This window comes from Hemisphaericaspora subhashii (genome assembly GCF_019202705.1).
Source record: "Hemisphaericaspora subhashii strain CBS 10753 chromosome Unknown scaffold16, whole genome shotgun sequence".
Taxonomy (NCBI): Eukaryota; Fungi; Ascomycota; class Pichiomycetes; order Serinales; family Debaryomycetaceae; genus Hemisphaericaspora; species Hemisphaericaspora subhashii.
Window position 1 is genome coordinate 122988 of NW_026057435.1, and position 25703 is coordinate 148690.

At 32.5% G+C, this 25703-nt stretch overlaps 17 protein-coding genes across 17 annotated transcripts; 8 read left to right on the forward strand and 9 right to left on the reverse strand. All coding sequences in view use genetic code 12, as the record gives it.

Moving 5' to 3' along the window:
• Positions 1–32: 32 nt before the first annotated feature.
• Positions 33–1310, reverse strand: J8A68_005592 (GPI-anchor transamidase subunit; the record flags this gene model as incomplete). Its single annotated transcript, XM_049409676.1, has 1 exon — positions 33–1310. The coding sequence occupies one exon, from the start codon at positions 1308–1310 to the stop codon at positions 33–35; it is 1278 nt and encodes a 425-aa protein (XP_049261150.1).
• A 1267-nt stretch (positions 1311–2577) lies between these two features.
• HIS1 (ATP phosphoribosyltransferase) lies at positions 2578–3492 on the forward strand (the record flags this gene model as incomplete). The annotated part of the gene is made up of 1 exon (XM_049409677.1): positions 2578–3492. The coding sequence occupies one exon, from the start codon at positions 2578–2580 to the stop codon at positions 3490–3492; it is 915 nt and encodes a 304-aa protein (XP_049261151.1).
• Positions 3493–3569: 77 nt separating this feature from the next.
• On the reverse strand, positions 3570–4157 carry PRE1 (proteasome core particle subunit beta 4; the record flags this gene model as incomplete). Its single annotated transcript, XM_049409678.1, has 1 exon — positions 3570–4157. One exon carries the CDS (start codon positions 4155–4157, stop codon positions 3570–3572), a length of 588 nt encoding a protein of 195 aa, XP_049261152.1.
• Positions 4158–4390: 233 nt separating this feature from the next.
• On the reverse strand, positions 4391–5104 carry RIB5 (riboflavin synthase; the record flags this gene model as incomplete). The annotated part of the gene is made up of 1 exon (XM_049409679.1): positions 4391–5104. One exon carries the CDS (start codon positions 5102–5104, stop codon positions 4391–4393), a length of 714 nt encoding a protein of 237 aa, XP_049261153.1.
• Positions 5105–5712: 608 nt separating this feature from the next.
• On the forward strand, positions 5713–6060 carry MRP2 (mitochondrial 37S ribosomal protein uS14m; the record flags this gene model as incomplete). Its single annotated transcript, XM_049409680.1, has 1 exon — positions 5713–6060. One exon carries the CDS (start codon positions 5713–5715, stop codon positions 6058–6060), a length of 348 nt encoding a protein of 115 aa, XP_049261154.1.
• A 364-nt stretch (positions 6061–6424) lies between these two features.
• SDH4 (Sdh4p) lies at positions 6425–6919 on the forward strand (the record flags this gene model as incomplete). The annotated part of the gene is made up of 1 exon (XM_049409681.1): positions 6425–6919. The coding sequence occupies one exon, from the start codon at positions 6425–6427 to the stop codon at positions 6917–6919; it is 495 nt and encodes a 164-aa protein (XP_049261155.1).
• A 324-nt stretch (positions 6920–7243) lies between these two features.
• On the forward strand, positions 7244–8260 carry J8A68_005598 (uncharacterized protein; the record flags this gene model as incomplete). Its single annotated transcript, XM_049409682.1, has 1 exon — positions 7244–8260. One exon carries the CDS (start codon positions 7244–7246, stop codon positions 8258–8260), a length of 1017 nt encoding a protein of 338 aa, XP_049261156.1.
• An 84-nt stretch (positions 8261–8344) lies between these two features.
• Positions 8345–9205, reverse strand: J8A68_005599 (uncharacterized protein; the record flags this gene model as incomplete). Its single annotated transcript, XM_049409683.1, has 1 exon — positions 8345–9205. The coding sequence occupies one exon, from the start codon at positions 9203–9205 to the stop codon at positions 8345–8347; it is 861 nt and encodes a 286-aa protein (XP_049261157.1).
• Positions 9206–9809: 604 nt separating this feature from the next.
• Positions 9810–10667, forward strand: J8A68_005600 (mitochondrial 37S ribosomal protein uS7m; the record flags this gene model as incomplete). Its single annotated transcript, XM_049409684.1, has 1 exon — positions 9810–10667. The coding sequence occupies one exon, from the start codon at positions 9810–9812 to the stop codon at positions 10665–10667; it is 858 nt and encodes a 285-aa protein (XP_049261158.1).
• A 197-nt stretch (positions 10668–10864) lies between these two features.
• J8A68_005601 (uncharacterized protein) lies at positions 10865–11974 on the forward strand (the record flags this gene model as incomplete). The annotated part of the gene is made up of 1 exon (XM_049409686.1): positions 10865–11974. The coding sequence occupies one exon, from the start codon at positions 10865–10867 to the stop codon at positions 11972–11974; it is 1110 nt and encodes a 369-aa protein (XP_049261159.1).
• Positions 11975–12304: 330 nt separating this feature from the next.
• On the forward strand, positions 12305–13636 carry J8A68_005602 (ubiquinol--cytochrome-c reductase subunit; the record flags this gene model as incomplete). Its single annotated transcript, XM_049409687.1, has 1 exon — positions 12305–13636. The coding sequence occupies one exon, from the start codon at positions 12305–12307 to the stop codon at positions 13634–13636; it is 1332 nt and encodes a 443-aa protein (XP_049261160.1).
• Positions 13637–14000: 364 nt separating this feature from the next.
• On the reverse strand, positions 14001–15320 carry CAG1 (guanine nucleotide-binding protein subunit alpha; the record flags this gene model as incomplete). Its single annotated transcript, XM_049409688.1, has 1 exon — positions 14001–15320. The coding sequence occupies one exon, from the start codon at positions 15318–15320 to the stop codon at positions 14001–14003; it is 1320 nt and encodes a 439-aa protein (XP_049261161.1).
• A 355-nt stretch (positions 15321–15675) lies between these two features.
• J8A68_005604 (uncharacterized protein) lies at positions 15676–17250 on the reverse strand (the record flags this gene model as incomplete). Its single annotated transcript, XM_049409689.1, has 1 exon — positions 15676–17250. One exon carries the CDS (start codon positions 17248–17250, stop codon positions 15676–15678), a length of 1575 nt encoding a protein of 524 aa, XP_049261162.1.
• An 834-nt stretch (positions 17251–18084) lies between these two features.
• J8A68_005605 (uncharacterized protein) lies at positions 18085–19473 on the forward strand (the record flags this gene model as incomplete). Its single annotated transcript, XM_049409690.1, has 1 exon — positions 18085–19473. One exon carries the CDS (start codon positions 18085–18087, stop codon positions 19471–19473), a length of 1389 nt encoding a protein of 462 aa, XP_049261163.1.
• Positions 19474–19754: 281 nt separating this feature from the next.
• Positions 19755–20729, reverse strand: PCL5 (Pcl5p; the record flags this gene model as incomplete). The annotated part of the gene is made up of 1 exon (XM_049409691.1): positions 19755–20729. The coding sequence occupies one exon, from the start codon at positions 20727–20729 to the stop codon at positions 19755–19757; it is 975 nt and encodes a 324-aa protein (XP_049261164.1).
• A 1524-nt stretch (positions 20730–22253) lies between these two features.
• On the reverse strand, positions 22254–23159 carry RER2 (ditrans,polycis-polyprenyl diphosphate synthase; the record flags this gene model as incomplete). Its single annotated transcript, XM_049409692.1, has 1 exon — positions 22254–23159. One exon carries the CDS (start codon positions 23157–23159, stop codon positions 22254–22256), a length of 906 nt encoding a protein of 301 aa, XP_049261165.1.
• An 828-nt stretch (positions 23160–23987) lies between these two features.
• On the reverse strand, positions 23988–25340 carry J8A68_005608 (protoheme IX farnesyltransferase; the record flags this gene model as incomplete). Its single annotated transcript, XM_049409693.1, has 1 exon — positions 23988–25340. One exon carries the CDS (start codon positions 25338–25340, stop codon positions 23988–23990), a length of 1353 nt encoding a protein of 450 aa, XP_049261166.1.
• Between the last annotated feature and the right edge of the window lie 363 nt (positions 25341–25703).

Below are 25703 nucleotides of genomic sequence, written 5' to 3' on the forward strand. Positions count from 1 at the left end.
CAATGTATATTTACAATCTAATTTACACTAATCTAAATCTGAGCCAAATTCAATTTGGTTATATCAGAGATATTATTTTGTAAAATATAATCATAAATTAATTTACCCCAAATTAAATCCATGATAATTAAAATATGTACACCACCCCAAAGCAAATTAATACTGTAAAAGAAATTAGCATTACCATTACCCAAGACAATCCAACAATAATAGAAAATCGGGGAAAGTAATAATGTAATTATTAATGTTAATCCTGTAACATAAATAAATTTGCAATATGGAATAATTGTATTTTTAAATATCGGAATAATTGACAATGCTAAACCTAAATCACCAAATGTTGGATATGACTTTGTAAAAGATACCCAAAGGTATACCAATACCAAGGCTAAAAATGAATCTCCTTGCTTAGGGGTTGATTTATATTCAAATAACCTAAGGGTAATTGGGATAACATATATGATGGAATAAAAATTAAACATTCCCACATAAAATGGAGTGAAAAATTCAAACATCTCTGTAAATAAATACCACCATAATCCAACATTTGGTGTTATCTTTTTAAATAATATGACAGTCATATAACACTGTTCAAAGAATTGTGATGAAGCTGTACTTGCAAAGGAAAGTATCATAAGTAATCCAACAGTACAAATGAAAATGGTTAATCCATGAATATACATCTTGGAATAATCTTTCTTTTCTGAGCCAATAGAATGAGCTAATGCCAACATTGGCGCTAATAAATAAATAGGTGTGAATGATAAATATGTTGCATTGGCCAAAGCAATCATGGCTCTAGATGTATTTCTTCCTAAAACAACTTGATTCAATGCTTCCATTATAAATGCCCAAGAAAATACAATTGTTGAATGTGAAAGATTGGTAATTATAATAAGTGGATTGAACAAATAAAAGAGAGCAATCAAATTATCATTGAATGCTATGTATTGTTTGCCAATTCTTTTTGAATTATAATCATTATACCATCTATTAAGTTGAACAATTCTCCAAGCAATAAACAAATCAATTAAACTATATAACAAATGAAATATGATTTGATTAAATGGTAACGCATTTATAAATGATAGTATAATTACTAAAATGGGTGGATGATGATTGACACCTCCATCATATAAATCAATTCCTTGTTGTAAATAATAGAATGCTTCTTGTAATGATTTATAGGCATTTATTGGAGTGGTAATTTCTACTTTTGAACCAAGAATTTCAACAATCAGGGGGAAAATAGTTGGTAATAAGAAACGTATGAGACCACCAATGATAAATACTTGATTAAGTTTACTCATCGTTAAATGATTTGTAGGTTGGAAGGTGGCTTGTCTATTGAAAGAGATTACAGGGTGTCTGTTTCCAGAACTCTTTAACCAGTCCAACCCAAGCGCGGAAAAAAAAATATCAATGGGTGAAAAAGTAATGGAATTTCAAATCCCAAGAAGAGAAAGAAACCATCGCAAAGTTAAAAACCAAAATACAATATGTCAACAGTAAGTTACTTCGATCTAAAAGAGATTAATACAATGTAAGAAATAATACTAACAAATGACAAAACAGTTTCAACCAATTAATCCTAAACCATTTCTAAAATCATTAATCAATAAAGAAATAATAGTTCGATTAAAATGGAATAAAACAGAATATAAAGGTAAATTAATAAGTATAGATAATTATATGAATTTGCAATTAGATAATACTTTTGAAATAGTCGATGATAAAGAAGAATTAATTGGTGATATATTCATAAGATGTAATAATGTATTATTTATACGAGAAGCAGTAAAAAAAAACAAGGAGGAGGTTACAGAAAGCGATGACATAGAAATGTAGTTATAGATAATTGTATTTATAGTAATAATAATCGCCCAATTCTGTTTATGGAAATACCAAAGAGAACACAACTACAATACTTTGTGTCTTAAAAATGTATTTTGACAAGTAGCCCAGGCTTTGCAATAGACTAGCTCCCCCCAAGGCATCTTGCGCAAAGTATAAACTAAATTCCTGATGTGTTGGTTAGTGAAAACTGAGCTTGAGTTCAGATAAATGCCAGGAACGAAGATAACCGCAACAAGCCCAAACGAATGTCTCTAGTCCGAGAGAAAAGAGACCGTTCCCATTCCCAGCGAGGACTGATTCTATAAAACTGACGCTTGCCACTATTAGTGTAATTCCCAAACTCAATATCTCAACTAAAGTGTTAATCTTTCTCATTTATGTTTTCTTGTTTGCAGCACCCGAAATCATATACCGATCAGGCAACTCACGTTTTTCATTCAAGAATACATATTCCTTATTGTATAAGTTTAAACTGAAATCATTTATGTGTTGTTGAACCCCACGTTGGCAAACTTATTCTCTAATTAGTTCCATATATTTTTACACCGCCGAAGATCACGTGTATTATTTTTCAACCTTCTTCTTATCAATTGACTCATTTTTTTCACTTTACCGCGCCAAATCTGAAAAAAAAATGGGAAAATTTTCAGGTATAATCATCTTCCTTTTTGACAAATCACACCAAACTTATACTCACATACTACTACCGCTACTACTACCATGGACTTAGTAAATCACTTACCAGATCGTTTATTATTCGCTGTTCCTAAGAAAGGAAGATTATATGAAAAATGTTGTAATTTGTTAAGTGGAGCCGATATTCAATTTAGAAGATCAAACAGATTAGATATTGCCCTTTCCACCAATTTACCAGTGGCTTTAATCTTTTTACCTGCTGCCGATATCCCAGTCTTCGTGGGGGAAGGTAATTGTGACTTAGGTATCACCGGTTTAGATCAAATTAAAGAAGCAGATATGTTTGATAGAATTGAAGATTTATTGGATTTACAATTTGGTTCTTGTAAATTACAATTTCAAGTTCCAGCAGCTGGAGAGATAAATAGTGCTAAACAATTAGTTGGTAAGAAAATTGTATCATCTTTCACCAAATTAACTACTGATTATTTTAAAGATTTAGAAGGTGTTTCCGATAGTTCAGAATTATCCACTAATATCAGGTATGTTGGTGGTTCAGTTGAAGCCTCTTGTGCTTTAGGAGTTGCCGATGCAATCGTCGATTTAGTTGAAAGTGGTGAAACCATGAAAGCCGCTGGGTTGAAAGCTCTTGAAACCATCTTATTAACTTCTGCTCATTTGATTTCTTCTAAGAGTCCAAGATTTCCAGAGATGGTTGCAAAAATTCTTCAAAGATTTGAAGGGGTATTAGCTGCACAAAGATATGTTTTATGTAACTATAATGCTCCTAAAGCTATCTTAGCCAAATGTTTAGCCATTACTCCAGGTAGAAGAGCTGCGACTGTTTCTACTTTAGATAAGCACTCAGCTGATGAAGAAGATTGGGTTGCTATCTCTTCCATGGTAGAAAGAAAGTCCATTGGGGACGTTATGGATGAATTGAAACAAGTTGGAGCTTCCGATGTGCTTGTTCTTGAAATTGCAAACTGTAGAGTATAGAATATAGAGTTGTACATATACATTGTAATAAAACCAACAAAAATAATATGGGTTGTATATTAATTATACACTGCCATTTATACATCGATGGACCTTATACCATCCTTGTCAACCACCTTAACATACACTCCTTTGAAGTCAATTGGCATTCTAGTTTCCAATTCCTTTAAACACATCCTTAACAATTCCAAGCCCTCTTCAACAGTCATACCTTTTCTATAATGTTTGTCTAACAATGAAGTAGTATAGAAACCAGCATATCCATGAGCACCATAAGGCAATTCAACTTGAGTACCCAAATAGTCGATCCAATTCAAACTTGGTTGATTTGTTTTAATATCATATCCTCCAATTAAACAATTAACTTGATATGGTTTACGAGATCTAAGGGACGTTGCCAATTGATTTCTAACAAATGAAGCAGTAGCTTTTGGTGATAATTCAATATCGTTTTCACGCATTGAGTATAATTGGATGTTAGCTTGTACATATTCAGCGAATTGAACTGTATCTCCTGCTTCACCAGTATATGCTATTAAATTATGCGCATTAAGTTGTCTAGTTTTATCATCGGTATCTTTTAATATAGAAATGCCTCTTGTTGCTGCTTTGGAGGTAGCAATTATGGTTGATTCTCCTAATCTAATTCCAAGAATGATATCCATGATTATATTATACTATATGTTTTAATGAAAAAGAACTATATTCAATTGATCTTTATGCTACGTAGAAAAATGAAATAAATTAAACTGAAATATTGAAAAGTTGAAAATTTGCCTTCCAGATTTTTTCTCTCTCTGTCGTTCCACCAAAAGAGAAAATTGGTGTTCATTTGGTACGGGGAGGTTGTTCTTAGATCGACGTTTTATTAAATATAAACAATAGTAAGAGAGAAGAACTATTTAATTAATTCACTTACTTTCTTTTCAACCAATGCAGTAATTAATCTATTTAATTGACTATCTTTATTATCAATTTGGTTACTTAAATTGACTTCGATTTGTTTAGCAATTAATTTCCCCATTAAATCAACTTCAATATTCACAGTATCATTAATATTCTTTTGACTTAAGATAACCTTTTCTTGACTATAACTAATCAACATAATCGAGAATTCTGCTTTAGAATGATCAACATTGGTAATAGTCAAAGAAGTACCATCAATGGCGATGAATCCTTTATGAACAATATAATTGATGAATTCCGTATCTCTTAATCTAAAAGTAAATGTAATCGCATTCCCATCGGGGACTCTACCAACAATAGTGGCAATTGTATCAACGTGCCCTTGAACAACATGTCCTCCTAATCTTACATCACTTGTCACTGCTCGTTCCAAATTCACTTTAGAACCCACCTTTAAATCACCTAAATTCGTTCGACGGAGGGTTTCTGGTGCAACCCCAACTTTGAACTGAGTACGGGATTCATCAAACTCGGTTACAGTCAAACATACCCCATTAGTAGATATGGAATCACCTAAATGCACATCAACCAAAATCGAAGAACAATCTCCAATAGTTATGGATACACCATTTCCTCCCGAAGAGGTGGTATCATTGGGAACATATTCTAATACCGTCCCTATAGTTTCTACCAACCCTGTAAACATGATGTTTAATGCGTTCTATAAGAAAAAACTTTGTAGTATGACTGTTCGGAATAATGATAAATTTCTGAGAACTTTTCGGGTTGATTCGCGGGGCTTACCTCATTATTAGTCAGACACAATATTTTTTTCACTTCCCCAAGCATGTCCCATTTCGTTGTTAGTAAAATTTGATGAACTTGCTTCTATATTAGTTCCCACATCTTATAAGCTTAATAATATGCCATTCTATAGTATCAGAGGGTAACTTGACACGCCGTAGACCCTTCTTTAAAATCATGGAAAACACGTCCTAGCCGTCTCTCCTCTTTACTATCACCGAAATCATGAAATATCCTCAAATGTTTTACCAAGCAGTCAATAGATAGATGTCTATACTGCGATACTTACCTAATACGTAACCGGGGCCTCTGCTCCCCATTCCATTATTTAAGTAAGCTACTATGTATTCACATAGTTGTACTGAAAATTACTGCGATCTAAGAATAATTCAGCACGAGACTGATTTTTTTTCCTTGCTCTCTCGAAACAAGTTTTCATCAAATTCCCAAGCCCAAAGAAAGACCAGGATTGGCAGTAGTAACAGATCAGCAACTACAAAAAGGAAGAACATGCCATTCAGATTCCCAGTTAAGTTTCCAATACCCAAGCACGCTCATGTAAATGCTAGAGTTCTCAGAGACCAATTCAAAAGATTGCAATATGCTGAACATGAAGTCACCAGAAATGCATTGAGATATATTGCTAGAAACACTGAGTTACCAGCTAGAGCTAGAATGGAAGCACAAATCCAACTTGGTACCATGCCTTCTTATACTGCTTTCTCCCAAATTAAAAACAGATGTGTTGCTACTGGTCATGCCAAGTCGGTTCTTGGTGATTTCAAGTTAAATAGAACTGCATTTAGAAACAAAGCCAGAGCAGGTTTAATTCCTGGTGTCAAGGTTGCTTCTTGGTGAGCCTTTACTTGGCCAATGTTTGAGTATGCCCCCCCTTGTATATATTAGTAATGAATACATTTCAAATGGATATAATCACAACTATGTAGAAGTTGTATCCAAACTTGTTACAACTCGCACTCTCTCCAAAATCTATATGCTCCTCCAGTAGGACAGTATTATTCAAGATAGGAACTTTTCAGATCATCCAATCTACATTCGTATCTCAGCTTATTTAAAAGAGATTTAGATTTTGCTGCCTAACATCATTCATTTCATTGACAAAACCCGCATCGACAGCCAAAGAAAAAAAAACTTCAAATCTTAACCAGTTTGTATCGTTGCAACAACGTCATAGATAGATTCATATAGATACCTACAAACAATGTTGATGCTCCCATCAGTCTTAAGCAAAAAGCCAATAACAAAAGCTTCTCAAATAATACTTCAAAGGCACCTAAAATTAAAGCCAGATTTCTCCAAGTTGAAGTTAAAAGAACAACCTGCCGGTTATGTAGTGGGTACTGTGAATGATGCCTACGTTCCTCCAGTTGCCGACCATTATGAAGGTAGTTATCATTGGACTTATGAGAGAGCTATAACTATAGGTATGATTCCATTGGTCATGTCTCCATTTATCTCAGGTGTTGACTATCCTATGGTTGATGCTACTTTTTCAACCTTACTTTTATTTCATTGTCATGCTGGGTTTAAATCTTGTATTATTGATTATGTACCAAAAAGGGTTTATGGCGTCTGGCATGGAGTTGCATGTAAATTATTAACTTTAGGTACATTCATAGGAATGTATGGTATTTATGTTTTAGAAACTTCAAGTAATGGTCTCTTTGATTTGGTTAAAAGTATTTGGGCCGCTTAAGAAAGATTATAGCATAACTCTTTATTTCCTATTTAATTTGTATATATTATTACTATCTAAAACAATTTAGAGAAATCACGTCATATTTAACAGAGGATTCGATCTACTTATACTTTCACTATTCATTTTCTTGGAAGAGTAATATATGATCCCATCTCCTTTCGGTCTGTTTCATTTGAATGCACATAATTTAACCAGCAAAAAAAGATTGTTTTTTTTTTCAACATCGTGTTACATAATCTCTCTCTCTATATTTCTATTTATTCCTTTCTTCTTTACTTTCCAGTGGAATAATCAATCAATCTCAGGAACTGCTGAAATATAATGAGTGATACTGAAGTTCTCGATTACGACAGACAAAGTAGTGTGGAGCCACAACCATATCCACAATATCAAACTCGTGTGGCCGTACCTAGAAAAACGGACCATATCGGACTTCAATTACACAGCGAAGACGATGAAGTTGTATTTTATGAAACTAAAACTGATCCATCTTTCCATGTTACTCGAGCATTGTTTATTGCCAATTTAAGACGTCCAATAAATGCAGCCCATTTCCAAAGCTATTTGAAGGATTTGGTTCGAAAAGGTGGAGACTATCATATCGAGCGTGCTTGGTTGAATAGACTAAGAACACATGCCATAGTATTGATCGATAAAGAAGAAGGTGCGCAGTATTTGCGTTCGAAATTACTTGGGTCCATTTATCCACCTGAAGATGAAGACCAACAATTGAGGGAGGAATTTCAAGCTCAAGAGATTCAAAGATATGAGAATCAAGTTAGGGAATATGAGGCTGAATTAGATCGTATCATAGATGAAAAGGAAAGAGATTCACTTAAACCCCCAACCAAACCCAGAAAATATGTTACTGAAAGAAATCCATTATTTGTTGACTATATTCCAGTTAAGGCAATCAATCAATGGGTTTTTGAAGAAGATAGGGGACCAAAGCATGGAAAATGGAGAATCGATTATGAACACCGTGAGGGTGAAACAATTGTTACTCATACTCTTTTGAACGGTGACTTTATTCCTCGATACCCAGGACCACCACCTCGTCGTTCATATAGAGATTCTGGTTATCGAGATGGTCCTCCGCCACCTCGTTACAGAAACGACTACTATAGAAGGGGTCCTTATGATAGACCACCACCACCTAGAGGTGGATATCCAAGACCATATGATAGAAGAGACAGAGACCGGACGAGAGATTCATACGTTCCAGGCGGACGTGAAGAAAGAAGGAGCCGAAGAACAGACACCTATGAACCTTCTAGACATACAGGTAGAGAGAGATCGAGATCAAGATCAAGATCTAGATCCAGGTCTCCAATGTAATGGATTTTTGTAATATTGTATTAAAACCAATTTTGTATTAATTACTTTTTCGCTTTTTGTCTAGCCCCAATACTTTTGTAGAAATCACACCTCTTTTATAGGTTTGACATCCGAAGAATCTGATGAGATATCGTTTTCAATTAACGAATTGGTATCAGCCTTTGACCTCTTTGACAGTATGTCCACACTATCCGATATTTCATCCAATGGATCATCATCCCGGGGTCTCCTTCTAAAATGATTCTGCTTATCAGATCCGGTGAAGTAGTCCTTTGACTTCAGGTCTTGTTCAATTTCTTTGTCTTTTGATTCGGGTTCTGTTTGAGTATCTTTCTGATTTGGTTGTGGAGACGGTTGACTTTCCTTCTCGTTTGGGTCAGCTTCAGATCTATCTTTGTCAGTTGGCTCGGATGGCAGTTGATTATTACGCACACTTGATTCCCCATCCAACCATGGAATTTCCACGAGTGGAACTTTAGCCACAACCGACGGACCTACAGAGGTGCGTATTATTGTAGTAGTAACATCGATATCACCACTATCCGACTTCAGCATCTCAACTGGAGGGAAATCATCAACGGTTGAAGAAATGAGGAATAATTTCGTTAAAGAATTGAACAACTTTATGATTTTATTACTGTCCTCTAAATCATAACCTTCTTTGGTGGGGTCTATCAATACCTCTGCTATTCGTGGAATTGTGAAAGGAGGTGACTGTAGGAAATGGGAGTTGATATGTGATTTTATACGTCGTGAGGCTGTAATAATATCTTCATTTGGTTCATTTGACACGTCTATGATTTGATCTAACCTTGTTAAGATCATTGATAAAAGTTTTGATTCCCATTCTATTCCATTTTTAGTTTTATCGAATGTTTTATTCTCAATTATTATTGACAATTGTTCGGCAAGCTGTGGATCTATGGGAGGTAGATGATGAGACATGTGCTGCTATATATAAAATATGCATGAAAACGAATCTGCCTTGGAAATGGCCACTTTCTTGTTGATGTTTAATATTGGAGCAGAAAAAATCGTGCTGCAAAGTATTGGTTACTAAAAATCACGAGAAGACAGAGACATAATTGACAACCATTTTACTTCATCAAACATTGAGAGAATTTCAAAAAATATGAGGACCATTAGATATGGACTGAAATCGCTTCATTGCTTTAAAGTTCAATTGATTAACCAAGGCATGATTTAGTCAATTTTTATACAGTTTCTGCCACACTTGATTATGGTAATAAATTAGTAGACTTTTCTGTGATGACTTTGAACTCTATGAATCAGAAAGCATCCAATAATGAGAGATCATTACATATTCTTCCCCGTTCCACTTTGAAATCAACCAAAGCTAAACGAAATGAGTTGGTTTAAACATCTGACCAAAATGCAAAACATGCTCAAAATTACACTTATTTAGGTAATCTTCAGACCCATTCTTACCAAAAAAAATTTTTCCTTAGGAGTATCAATTTTTCATATGGATCAAAGTGTTTGAATTATAGAACTCAAGAGGAGGGTCACTAGAAAATTCGGGTTAATCATGTCATTAGTCAGAAACGTTTTGAGAATAGGTGCTAGAAGCGTGCCTGCTAGTTCCTTTTGCGGAATTCAGCACATATCCAGTATTAGATATAATTCAAACCAATCCAGTCCATCAACTACTACCGGAAACCCAGAAGTAACAAACGAGAAAACACCTGAATCTATTACACAACAAGTAAAGAAAAAGGCAAGAAAAAGAGACGAAGTAGGGTTAACTGCTCAATTATTCCCAATGAACAAAGATACGATAAGTGAACAAGATTTGGATAATTGGATAGCAGCGGTACAAAGCTTGAAAAAAGGGAAGCCCGTTGAAACATCCGAGCAAGTGTATATTAAAGAATTAACAAAAACAGAGAGATTCGTAGAAGAGAAGTATGAACCAACTGCAGAACAACTCGAAGAAGCTGCAGCTTATGATAATAAACAAGTTCCATTATTATCTGACCCAGATGTGGATAATTTAGTCAATCTTGTCATGAGACATGGTCAGAAAGGAGCTGCCAGAAAAATTGTTGCCAGAGCATTCTATATTGTCCAGTTGAAGACAAGAGAGGATCCAGTGAAAATTTGGAAGGAAACTTTAGACAAGTTGGCGCCACTTGTCAAAACTAGAAGTATGGCTACTAAGGTTGCTAAAAGTAGAGTTGTTCCAATCCCATTGTCCGAAAGACAAAGACATAGATATGCAATTACCTGGATATTAGATGCTTCTGCAAACAAAAAGTCTCCAGATATGGCTGTTAGACTAGCCGAAGAAATTATCTCTGCCTGGAATGGTAAATCCTCCGGTTATGACAAGAAAGCACAAATGCACAAGACAGCCACTCAACAAAGATCCTATATTGTATTGTAGATATATTAAAACATCCTGCTTTGTTTTAACGGTAACACATATTTGTACATAGTTTCATAATATAAAGTTATATTTTTTTGGTAAATTGTAAGTGAAGTTATTTTGTTTGTGGCTGCGAAAAATTCAATTGCTACAAAAATGTTGGTTTAGTATAAACAATTTTAGACAACCCTTTCACTCTCTTTTTCTATCACCAAATGCAGTTGCTATATCAAACTTATCATGATATCAGATTCAATGTTGATCACTTTATTGTTGGCTATCGACAACGCTATTATAGTCTTAACAAAAATCCCCGAGTCATTCAAACAAAATTACACAACCAACAATTAATTTCATTGAGAACATTCCCCCGAGACAAATATATAGTTGAACCAACTGGGTTTCTAAGCTTAGGAAATGAAAATGCCAATGATTCTGGAAACGATGAGATAGAAGAGACAGCATCATTTACTGTTTATGACATAGATGAATTAATTTCTTTTGATGAGAGTTGTGTGTCCATTCCAATACCTGATTACGAAAACAACAATTCCTCCAGAGAAATACAGGGACCAGACTGCTTAAAGGGAGATAGATTAATTAGTTTGGGAAACTTTCCAGAAGAACAAGAATTTCAAGAAGAGGAACTAGTTGAAGAAGAAGGGTGCCATTTGCCTGCAATTTATCCGGTGCAAGATCCCCCTTGCAGCTGTTCATGTCACAAAATTAGTGTAGTACCAATCCCAAAAGAAGATAATTCAAGGAAGATTAGAGTTAAAGACAGATTTATCAAATTTGTCAGGTCCAACATCAATAAAGTAGCCAGCAAAGAGAGTGATTCGGGATCAAATGAACAAGAACCCTCAATCGAAATTGTCCTTGATGAAGCTGAAAGTTTAGATAGGGATCAAGAAGTACCGGCTAATAAGATTTCTCAAATTGTTTCCAATTTTTCATTTTTGACAAGTAGAGGAGATAGCACTATTGGTGTACAAGACGAAGAAATTGAAGAAAACGACAGAGAAGAGGAACAAGAAGAAGTCAAAACGGAGAAGGTATGGAAACTAGTGCTCAATGATGTTTCCTTATCAGCAGCCAGGCTTTCAACTGGCAATGCGGCTCATTCAATTGTTTCGTCCCATAATATTCGTGGTGATTTTATTGATGCAAAATCATCCTGCTCACCAATCCTTCCTAGAATTGCCAATAATGAAAATGATGATATCTTTGCAATTAATTTAGAACATGCAAAACTGAAATATGCAAAAGATACTTCTAAGATCAATAGTGCTATGAAGATGAATTGGAATTATTCAAGAAGATAAATAGAGCTTAGTTAATTAAGGTTACAATAGTTATTGCAATTGGTAAATACACTTCTTATACGTTTTATATGTTCCTGCATATAACTCTGAGGCTCGCTTTCTTTCTCTCTCTATGTAAATTTTAAAGTGCGTTTTTGTATTTCCAAGTTTTTTCATTGGTTAAATTTTCTCACTCACTCATTCTCCCATACAGTAGAACAACGAAATCAACTATCAAATTATACTCACTCTTGAAAAAAAAAAAAATGTTAAATAAATTTTCAAACTTTTATAAAGAATATTGAAATATACATTTCATATTATTCCAAATATACAAGAACTAGAGAAGCAATGATTCGTGGATCAGCTGTTCGTCAATCCTTAAAAGTCTTAAGCGCTCGTCGTTTAATGTCTACTGCTCAAACAAAGTTCACTACTTTATCTAATGGTGTAACTGTTGCAACTGCCACCAACCCAAGTGCTACCACCTCAACTGTTGGTTTATACATTGGTGGTGGTTCTAGATCTGAACACCCATACAACAATGGTATTTCCGCATTGACTGCTAACATCTTAGCTAATGGTTCTGAAAATGGAGTATTATTATCTAGTGAAAATACCAAGGAAGTCAATGCTATTGTTGCCCAAACTACCAACAGTAATGTCGAAAAAGCTGCACAATTAATTGGTTCCATCGCTTCCAATGCCGATAAAGTCTTATCCAAGGGTGATTTTGCTGCTGCTAAGGCTGCATTAATTGCTCAAACTAATGCCATTGAATCTAACCCAGAATCTAAAGTTTTGGAACATTTAAACGCATCTGCTTTCCAAGGTTATTCTCTTGGTTTACCAACCTTGGGTACTAGTGAATCCGTCGCTAATTTGGAATTAGATGACGCTATTCGTCACTTGGAAAGACAATTGGTCACTTCTAATACTGTTATTGCCGCAGTCGGTAACTTTAACCATGATAAATTGGTTGATACTTTGGAAGGTAATTTATCCATTACCGCAAACTTAAAACCAGCTACTCAACCAGCTAGTTTCTTAGGTTCTGAAGTTAGAATGAGAGATGATACTTTACCAAAGGCTTATGTTTCCATTGCTGTCAATGGTGAAGGATTAAATTCCCCAGATCATTACCTTTCTAAAGTTGCCGCAGCCGTCTATGGTTCTTTCGAACAAAACACCACCACAACTCCATACACTTCTCCAAAATTGGCTTCTATTGTTCAAGAATACGGTATTGTTGACAAATATCATCACTTCTCCCAATCATATTCCGATGCTGGTCTTTGGGGTTTCTATGCTGAAATTTCCCATATTATGGCCGTCGATGAATTTGTTCACTTTGCATTAAAAGAATGGAACAGATTATCTATTTCCGTCACTGATGCTGAAGTTGCCCGTGCCAAGGCTCAAGTCAAGACTGCTCTTGCTGCTAAATTAAACACTCCTGCAGCTGTTGCTTCTGAATTAGGTCAAAAGATCTTATTAACTGGTCATGCTACATCTATTCATGATGCCTTTGCTAAGATTGATGCCATCACTACTAAGGATATTAAGGCTTGGGGTCAAGCTAAACTTTGGGACAGGGACATTGTCATTTCTGGTACTGGTCAAATCGAAGGTTTATTCGATTACAACAGAAACAGAAACGACATGGCTATGATGAGATGGTAAGCTTATGTTGAGTAAATAAACCAAACCTCCCCCACTTCTTTAGTTCATTATAATATTTTACATACCTTTTATTGTTTCATTTTTGCATGTTGTAAAAGACCAAAATTTGAGTAGATAAAAAAAATAAGACATCATCCGTTATATTCGATTCAAAAAAGGAATTGCACCTTGAGTTCATTCTTTTAGAGATAAATACATATGATCAATCGTTATATGTAGCTGATTGTCTTGGTTTTTTGTGAATAGTTTAAGTAAATATTTCAATTTTATTATACAAAAAAAATTATAACTTATTATATTTATGGTTTGCAATAACAACGTAAGTAAAATAAAAAAAATCAAGCTAATTAGAATAGAAGGTCATCTAAATAAGTCCACTCTTCTTCATATTCTGTTGAATAACCATATCAGTAACTGCTGATAAGATAAATTTCATTGATTGAGTATCAGTAGCACAAGTACGATGAACATAAATTGGTTTCTTAGTTCTATTCATTTTTAAGAAATTAACTTCAAAAAATTTAATTGCTTCATCAACATCATCAGGTTTACCTTGATAACCAGGGAAATAATTAACTAATGGAGATTTCTTAAGTTTCTTTTCAAATATATCGATTTTATTTAAAAAAAGAATAAATGGAGTATTTTCAAACCATTTTGAATTACATAAAGAATCAAATAAAACAATTGATTCATGCATTCTATTGACTCTTTCATCTTCAAATAACATTTGATCATATTCTGAAATAGCTAATACGAATAAAACAGCCGTGATTCCTTCAAAACAATGGATCCATTTCTTACGTTCTGATCTTTGTCCACCAGCATCTAAAACTTTGAATTGGAATGAATTAATTGAGAAATTGGTTTCAGCAATACCAGTTGTCTTAATACGACCTTTTAAAATATCTAAATCAGTACATAAATAATTTGGATCAGCAAATTTTAAAACATTATTAAAATAATAATCAGCACTAGTTTCGAAATGGAATTCATTTGATCGTTCATAACATCTTTTTATACCTTTATCTTGAGTCCATAATTTATGTATAGCATCAGCAATTTCCATTCGAGAATAATTAACTTCAGCAAATTTATGTTGTTGTTGTTGATAATATTCTTCTAATAATTCATTATCGATTTCTTCATCATCTTCAGGTTGACCTCCTTCATTAGAAGATTTCCAAAAGGAGCCTTCAGCAATACCAGTACTTTTCATTCTTCTTTTATTTTTCCTATCTTCACTATATTTCAAAAGATAATCATTTATAAAACTTGCCCCACCAGCTGCGCCAGCATCAATATGATTCAACCCATCATTTCTTAAAACAATTTGTTTATAAGGAATTAATTTACTTTTTGGAGCATCACAATCCAAAGGAATTTTTAATTTTCTAGCTTGAATAATTAAAGTTTTCATACTTTGAATAACATCAGCCCAAATTACATTTGAATATTGTCTACGTTCTTGTTGAGTGAATCCACCTTTATGTAATAATTTCATTTGTTTTAATACTGTTGATTTACCACTTTCTCCTGCACCCAATAATAATAATTTAACCCCCTGACGTTCATTTTGTTTTTTACGAACAAGTTGTTGATTAATTGTATCATTAATTTTTTTATCTTGAATGAAATAATCTTCTTCTTCGTTTTCCAGAGGTGTACTTGCAGCGCAACCCATTTTTTGAATATTAGTTTTAAGAGCAGATAATGAAAGAAAGGTATAAAACAGAGGAAAACAAGAAGCAGAGATGTTTGAATAAAAAACAGACAATGCCAAAAACTTAAGAAAAGTGACAACACATTTCCTTTTTTTTAAAAAAATGTAACAATTGAAACCACAAGCAAAGGAGGATTACTGGATTATAAAAAAAATGATTGCAAAAAATTCTCGGCTTTGAGCTTGTTAAAAATTACATCAAAAAGAAAAAAAATAGAAATATTTTTTTTGGTTAGTTTTACGATTATTTTCTCTTGCTCTTTGACTTTCTAAATTTAAATTTATTCATTCACCTTTTCAAGCAATATGTATGTGTCTATAAAGTTAAACAAAACCCGATATAATAAATAGCAATAACTATTCCACCTAATACAAGTATATTTTTACCAAATGAAAATAAATTCCATCTCTTCATAAACGTAAACATCCTTCTCTTATTTAATATATAAACTTTTCCAAGTTTAGAATTCTTAAATGTTGTTGATAATTTTGAATGATTAGTTTGAGTGAATGTATATTTTGGAATACTTGATATTTTTGTGTTTGGTAATGTATATGTAGTAGATGATAAAGATGATGATGTTGGAGAATCTATTAATTCAGTTTTTTCTTCTTCATCTTGTTCTTTTAAGAATCGATGGATTTTTTTGGAATGTGATTCAAATGGGATATTCACGGTTGAATGACTATATATGGGTAACAATGAAGTATAAGTAAATCTGCTTGGTTTCTGTTTTACATTCCACCATAATATCATCAATACAGATATTATAGACATGAATACATAATGAATAATATTCCAATAGGGAGTTTGTAAATAACAAATTTCACTATCATAATTGAAGGTAGCTTCTTCGTCAGTATATGATAATAATTGAACTGCTGGATACTTGATACCCATTGCCAAACTTATTGACTTGACAGTTATTTCTCGGAAATTTTGTTCATGTTCTCCGTCTGTAATATGATGATTAACATCACAATAATCATGATCATCTCCCGAGAAGATTAAATCTGGTTGGACCAAATCTAATAAATATTTGGAAATATCGGGTTTTAATGAATTTTGATATTGATATCCATGACCTAATACATCAAATTTTTTCGTTTCTCGATATAACCCACAAGAAGTTTCAGGATCACGATATAATGGAACATGAGATAATAATATTCTATGATTAGTTTTAGGTTGATTTTGGAAATTGGAAATCAAAAATTCTTTTGATTTTGCATTAATAGCCTCATTCAGAGAAGATAACGAAGGAGTATCTAACATGATTAAATCTGCCCCATTGATTGTTTTTATTTGTTGATCGCCAAAATGTTCAATAAATCGTTGTCTTGTATTTGTATTAATTAAATCACCGAATCCAATATCATGATTTCCAGGTAGATTTGTAAACCAATTTGTATTTTGAACATATCTTTTGTTATAATTATTATAAAAGATTTTATTAAATCGATTATATTGAGATTTAAAATATGAATCATCACTTCCTCTTCCATTATCTAATAAATCACCTAAGAATATGACATAATTTGGTTGTAAATGTTGAAGTAGGTATTTATAGTTCTTTTTCAAATATATATCAACTGTATGTTGTGATAATTTTAATAATAATTTATTTCTACCAGGATAAGTATGTTGATCAATTAATTGAGGATCAGCAATTAATAAGATATTTGCTCTTGAAGGAGATGGTAGCAGCAGTTCCAGTTGCAGTTGCAGCAGTACCAGTTGAGATAAGTTTGGCCAATTGCATTTGGTTATTGTATTATATGTTATGAATCTTTCTTGTATATAAAATGTACCTATCCATAATATTGATAAGATTATTAATAAATGATGAATTGATTTAAATTTAGGAACCATTAGATTCATTAGATTCATTTATTATGTGTGTTGTCTGTAAGTGTCTGTCGAAAAATGATGTTGTAAATATGAATATGGATGTCTGTTTATATATTTAAAAGCAGCAGATAGATTTAGGGATGTATACTTGATAAAATCATATAATAATCAGTTAATTAAGGAAAGCTATAAAATGACCAATTTTATTTCGTGGCCACTTTTCTATTTTCACGGCAATTTCTTTTTTTTTTCTCTTTCTGTTGATCTCTCTCTCTCACTTTCTGGCTGGCTCTGTTAGGCTCTCTCTTTGACTAAATTTAGTTTAGTATGGCAAGCCCTTTTTTTGACACAGCCCATCGTTGCTAACATTATCCTTTTTCTTTATTTACACAAGAGATAGAGATAGAACAAGAGATTTAGATGGGAATCATCTAATGACGATTAGTAAAGAATTAGGCAGATTAATCTATCTATCACATCTACTATAGCGTATCTATAATTATAGCATCTTTATTAGTTGAAATAATTGTCTCATGAAACGACGCGCGCAATATGTTACGCATTGTAAATTAGCAGTAGTTAACTACTATGTGCCTCTTGTATTCCCAATTAGAATGACCCCTCCCCTCTAGATTGGCGGTTATAAAATAGTCATTTTTACTATTGCCAAATGTGATTTACTTAAGATGGGTCTAGAAGATTTAGATTCCATATTCAATTGTAGTTGAATATAGATTGTGTGAGATCATATGATGATAATATATGCGCGTTTCCCTCGTATAGCCCTAACCCATGAAAAATTCTTCAATCTTCTTTTTGTTTATCACTTAGAAATATATAATACTAATAGAAACACATACAGTCTAATTATCAATGTCAGAGTCAATCCTCTTAGTAATCTTGGGTATATTAGTATTAATCTACCTGTTCATTAAATCATTAGATTATTTCAAAGATGTACCTGATCTTTATTTATTAGAACAATCAAATCATGATGCTGTACGACTTCAAAATGAATCTCCAATATATAGATCAAATAAATTAGAAACTGGTCATATAAGATCTGGATTAGATATTAGATATAATTCTTATAAATTACGTCTGGGGAATTTATGTGATATTTGGACTATTTTAATTAATCATTTACAATATAATAAAGATTATCAATTAACAATTGAAGATCAATCAATTCCATTTTCAAAAATCAATTATATTGTACATGAATTGATTGAACGTATCAAAAACAAGTATACATGTATTAGAATCCCAATTAATCATGATATCGATTATAAATGGATTATTGTTGTAATTGCAGGATTAATATCACAAACAACTATAGAATTCTATGAGTTTGACGAATCAAAGGAAAATGCTATAGACATAGATGCTTTAACATTAGCAGAACATGGAAAGGAATTATATTCATATGAAAATATTTATGATCCAATTAAGGATAAAGGGATAGCCATTAGAATTATTCGTAAATTGAATAGTGGGATTATGTCAACAATTGAATTCACTCAATTAAATATTGTTAGCAGTTTAGCATCAACTATTAAACATCTTCCTTCTCAATCAAAAATTACAACTGATGATTCAATGTTGATAATAACCAACCATCAATCAAATGAACAATTAATGAATATTATTAATAAATTTCTAATGGGATTAATAACTCATCCGAAATTGACACTTTCTAAAGATATTTCAAAAATCAATTCAATCAAGCCAACCATATTATCTATTCCAGAAAACTTACTTCCAATGCCATTAGCCGCTTCAAACATTTTCCTTCAATTTAAACAATGGTTATTATCCCGTGGGATCTTCATCAAAGGTTCCAATAATTTACGATTAATCTATTTGAATAATTCAATTAATCAACATAATCCCAAATATAATTGTATTGAAATCTCCCAACTTCGAACACTTTATCAAGCTCACATAATTCAAGAATGGGGATATTATAACGTACTCGGTCCAATCATCCTTTCTGATTATTATGAATATCGTACTTTTGCTCCTGGACCATTTGGATGCATTTGTCAATCTTTAGAAGTTAAATTAACTCATGTAGATGAAAAACGGATAGGGATAGTTAATATTAGAGGATATATTATTGGAAAGACAGCTAATAGAGTTATTGGAAGAAATAATATGATTGAAGATAATAAAGATGTTATGGGTCGTAATGATGGATTCATGCCTTTAAGAAATGTCAGAGGAAAATGGGGTAATGATGGATGTTTGTATATAATGTAAATAGAGTTAAAATATAGTGGTTGGCTTTCTTTATGAGTTCCCTCCCTGCCAAATACTCATTGGTAACTAGAAATATCGTTAATGCTCTACTTTTTTTTTTTTGCAACAGGTGTTGCAAAATATTGAAGCTGCAAAAGATATCCAAAAAAATCATTCTTTATACAAATATACCTAACTCTACAAGTTCTGATGAGAATGAAGAGATTTAACATTACAAACGTTATAACTGTAAGTTTAAAACGTGTATTTTATTCTATAAATAACTAGAGTAAAAAGTAATCCTAGATAGAATCAATTCTTTGTTTCTTTAAACAAATATCAATTGATTCACCACATCTCTTTCTATTAGGAGGGATAGATGCAGAAGAAGATGATTCATCAACTTTAAGGACAAAGACTTTTTTGTTAATTTGATTTTGGAAGAATTTATGAAAATTGATTTTAATAAAATTCAAATTATCATATTTAAAATGTTCAAAGAATCCTTTCCATTTGTTTAATCTATTTTCAATAATAATATGATTGGTTTCCCAAATGATTTCACTTGATTCTTGGTGCTGCTTTATATTATGTCTTTTAATGAAATCATATCCAAATATAATCAATACATTACACCAATTTTCATACTTTAAACCAGATAAGAATAATTCATAATTCAAAGAACTTAAGCAATTTCTTTCAATTTCTTGAACCATTTTAATACTATTGATATCATCAGGACATAATCCAAGGATCTTTAACCAAGATTTCATGGAATAATTATAATCTTGATTAAATTTAGATGAAACAATAATCATCCCCAAGAATAATTTCTTAGGATCTAATGTAGGTACATCTCCTGATTTAATAAGTTTGAATAAATAAAAACATGTCAATTGTAATGTTTGAATTGAAGTTTTAGAACGTCTTAAAATTTCAAATATATATAAACTTAATGATTTGGTATCAATAGATTCAGAACCATAAATAATCTTAAGCAAATTGATTGAACAATTGATTAAGATTGAATTGAATTGTGACTTGTTTAAATGTTTGGTATAATACCCAACATTGTTAGGTGCTACAGTTGAAGTTCCAAGTTGTTCAGGGGATTCTTGTTGTTGTTGAATAGATGGGGTGTTGTTCTTAGTGGTGACAGTTGGTGGTGGGGTTAACAAGGAAGTGGTGGCCCTGGTGTTGGTAGTCTTTTCCTTCTCGGTAGCTGTAATAACTTGGTTGAGTATAATGTTTGCAGTCAATGGTGATGGTGAATACATGTTGATAATAATAATAAATTTGGGTGCAAAAAAAATATAATAAAGTCAAGCTTCTAGTAAAATTGAAAAAAATAAAATCAAATAATCAAATTAAAAAACTCCTTAAATAAATAACAGTCAAATAGTAAGTCCAAAATAAAATACACGTAATAAACGTTTGATTTAATAAACTGGTTGCATTTTAGCTTTAAATGGAATATGAAAATGAAAAATATTAAAAAGTAGTGTTTAGGAGTTGTTTAATTTTGTTTGTTATTCGTGTGAATGTGTGTCGCTTTGATTACGCTTTTGAAATGAAATGAGATCTCTTATTAATGAATCTCTACCTATTTGAATCCTTGTGAAGAAAATGTAAAACCCTTAAAAATGAAATGAAAATAACCTTTGAATGAAAGTAACCGTGTATGAATATGTAATAAAAAAGTAAAGTCGTAAAAAATGAATTCGTTAAAGTGCTGTTGTCGTAGTAGTAGTAGTAGTAGTCGTAGTTGTTTGTTTGTTTTTAACTAAGATGTAAATATCAAAGAAGCAAACTTGTAATGTAAAAACAATATTTATAAAAAACTCTGTGGGAGGAATGTGGTTTATCGTTACTTTATATAATTTATGATATCTAATTCAATTTCCCACTTTCTCCAACAAAGAATGAGTAATTTCCTGTATATAAATCGGCATCCAATTTAGTCATTTCGGGAATTTCTTTTTTTTCTTTTCGCATTTCTGGCGTTTGTGGTTGCTAACAATAGAAAAATTGTGACTCAGGTTTACTCAAATTCACGTGACCTATTACTCATAATTTTTTTGAATTTCTTTTTTTTTTTCGCATTCGGTTGGCCGATTTCGCTTCTACGCCAAAACAAGATTCGCACACGCGGAATTTTATCGGTGTTTGGATTGCCTGTTTCTGAAATGCCGTCTTATGCGAGCAATCAACTTTCAGTCATGCCGGAAAGCGCCACCGCCACCCCCACCACCACAATCATTCTTTTGCCACTCCCGCCACTGCCACTGTCACTTCTATTGAACAATTTTGTATGCAGTTTCTTCGGCACCAATAAATTTTTGCAGTCGCCTGAGTGACCCATCTTATGCCACCGCGAGATATTGATGTTACAATCGGCTGGCTATCTACATACCCTACAGAATACAACAATGATGGAATGATAGTGGCATGAAGGTTGTGTTTATTGTGAGAGTAATACATGTTGCAGCCGACTGGTTATCTAGAAACTCTACAGAATACAATAATGATGAAATGTTAGTGGCATGAAGATTATGTTTATTAGTTGAATGATGTAACCAGTCATGCGTAGGTCAAACAAATATTATTAGTCACAGATGGTATTTACCATTTGCTATACTTACTTAATGAACTCACCCGGAATTCCCCAAACGATATGTTTATTGACCTTCGCACAACAAATCTATGTACTGTATTTCTATTTATACATTTTGTCCAGCCATGGGCATTGGTAATACTGTTTACCGTATTTCTATTTATGCTTTGCCTGCTGTGGGGCATTGCTAATCTTGTTTGGTACGCAATTCTGTATTGTTATTTGTAATTGCTTCTGATGACTGTTCTTGGGATTCCTTTTGCAGTTTCGATACTTTATTATGCTCGGTTAATAAATATCCATTAGCATGCCCATACCAATATTTATTAAAACTCCAATTAATAAGCATCTTGGCCATATCCCATGGTTGAAACTCAGGCCATAATTTATCAATAAATACTATAGTACAATCAGGTGAAACACATTGCCATAATAAAAAATCAGAAAGTCTATAAGTGCCCGATGTTCTAACCAATAAATCTAATGGAGGTGCTTCCTTTGTATACAAATTATCATTCAAATATTGTTGAGAAATAAGGATATTAGGTTGATTTGTTGAATCTTCAACTGTTTGTTTTATCAGATGAGTCATTTCATCTCTTGAAGTATATGGAAAACAAACATTTAATGTAGCTCTTTTATGATCTTTAGTCATTTCTTCAACTTCTTGTAAAACTTCTAATACATCTTGAGGTAGCATGTGTCTATTACCAATAATTTTTATTCTAACTCCATATTTTTCCGCTAATTGACCATGTTCAAGAAGTTGTTTAAATTTTGATTTTGCTAAATCCATTAACCATTCAACTTCATATTTCAGTCGTTTAAAATTCTCAATTGAAAATGCATAAACTGTAGCAGTATCAACTCCAGATTCATATAATAATTCTAATACACTTGCCATAGTTTCAAATCCTAGACTATGACCTTCTTTTATTTCGATTTTATGACTTTTTGCATAACGTCTATTCCCATCCATAATTATACCAACATGTCTTGGAACTGGTCCTGTTTGAATTAATCCTCCAAAAGCCAGTTTAGCATAAGCTAGGAATTGTTGATATCCTGGAAATGTACTCATCCAATCCGGCATTTTTTTGATGTAGATTATCTATGTACAAATGATGCTGAATAAATAAATAAATAAATAAAAACGTTAAATTAACTTCTATTGTATATGGCTGGAGCGATTACTTTCTAAAGAAACCTCAACTTAAGAATAAAACGTTAATTGTTTTTAAATCTTAAGATTTTGTTTAAATTTTTAAGTTTGCTTTGTTCCATTCGTTGTTACCTTAATTGGTAACACATCATCTTTTTTTTCCCACCAGAAAGAAAGTGAGCGAACTGAGATGTTCAACTGATGATATTAATCATACAAACAATTTTCTATAACAATAAGAAACAATGTGTGTTGAACAGAGCGTGTATTACAAGAATGTTCTTTTAAAGGAATCTTTGCTATTGATGAAATGAGTCGAGAATTGATGACGTCTCATTCTTCATATAATTCATAAAGACCGACTGATTCGGTTAACTTTTCTTTAAACCGAGGTGCAATTTTGTTTACTCAACCTAGTGATTACAAATCTATTAGGACAATAGATATTTTCGAACCCATTCACAATTACTAAGCAGTTTCTCTACTGCTCTAAGTTTCTACATAGATTCATCTTCTTGATATTAGAATCACTTGTATTCTTGTGGGATTTTCAAAAGTAATTATTACTCTTTGTCTTGGAAAAGACTTGACTGTTTATTTATTTGGTAAGATTTTTGACAGAATTTTTGCAATCAAACTAGAAAAGGACTTGTAGATTGAAATTACTATCAATTTCAATGAATAAATAGAATTACATAATTAGTTCAATTCGTAAAATATGTATATTATTGTTAGTTAACTATTTACAAGTACGTTTACTTAATAACTTAATTTCATATTATCCTTATTCTCATTCTTATTGCCAGACAATCCCAAATAATTAAAAAGCCTATTCCATTGATCTTTCTTATGTAACATTGCAAGGATTAATACTGCTGGAAGATGCCAAACAGAGCACCAGAATAACTTCTTTGCATGAACACCAGCCAATGCTAACCCTTCAGCTGTAGGTTTAGAACCTTTTTTATAATTCTTTCTTTGTTGATCCCAAAATTGATAAGCCAAATAACTTAACCAACCATTTACAATAGCTGAATCTAATTGAAATACCCAATCAGTTACTCCATAATAACTTAATCCAAAACATAATGGAAACATCAACAAAGAATATCTTAAGGCAACTCTAGCATTTAATTTTGGATTTTCACTAGCTGCCATTACATAACCGGCTGATTTATATTGTTGAGCTATTCCGTGAGAAAGAGCATTGAAATGAGGAAATTGCCACGCGTATAATAACCCAGCAAGACACCATGCTCCTGGTAAACTTAATGGCGATGAAGCTGCCCAACCCATTAATGGTGGGATAGCACCCACAATAGCGCCAACCCAGGTGTTTATAATAGATTTTCTCTTTAACGAAGTATATATCCAGGCATATAACACAATATTGGCAAACCCTAAATATGCTACTGTGGAATTGACTCCAAACCATAACATTGTACAACCTAATGTTCCAGTAAGGGCAGCAAAATTATATGCTTGTTGAGGTGTAACTAATCCTCTTACAACTGGTCGACCTACAGTTCTTGGCATTTGCCTATCAAATTCAGGTTCTCTTCCCATATTAATTGCATTAGCTGCTCCAGAACATAATCCTGTTCCAAGGGTTAAGAATATTAATTCATGTAATGTAACTGAAAGGGGTGAGATTGCATAAGAACAAATTGAACTCAAGGTGACTAATACTGTTAAATTTGGTTTAGTTAACTTTAAATAAGCTGTCAATTGAGTCTTTAATTCTGATTTTGTTTTAGGTATTGTTGGTTGTGCTTGCTTTGACCCTGGTTCTTTAGGAGTGATTTTGAAAGGTAATTTTGGACCATCCATTGATAATCCTTGTGACAGCTGGGCTCCTGGTTCTTGACATGTTAAAACTTTAGAAGCAACATTTTCAAATATATGTGATTGTTTGGAAACCGTTGGCTTTACATGATTTTTGGTTGGTGATGAAGTGAAAAAGGATCGTTTGTTTGCAGATCGATATAGATGAGTATTTGATATAAAATTTTGATCTATTATTAATTTAGATTTCGTATTCTGGAAGAAATAATTGAAATTCTTCACCGAATTGAATCGAGGGAAAGTTCCTATTATTATCCTGGATGACATCGTTTTTAGTAATCAAAGAGACGACAGTCAGTGAACAAATATTGGACAACAAAATACTCTTCTTATTCTCCTTATTCTTCTTTTTCTTCCTTCAATTCCTTTGAAAGATATCAAGTGACAGGAAATGTGGAAATAATTTCAACAGGGAATTGTCTCTTCCTCTTTCTACTTATGTTATAAGATTAAAGTAAAGTTTTTATGGTTTACTATTTCATGAAACGGGATTCGAGGAATTTTTTTTTTTTTCGCGTGGAGTTTTTTCCCCTTGGAAAGTTGAAATCAATCAATATGAGTCGAGAGCCATTGACTGATGAATGATAATGAAACGTTGTATTTAGACTAAAAACGAGTTAAAACAAGAGA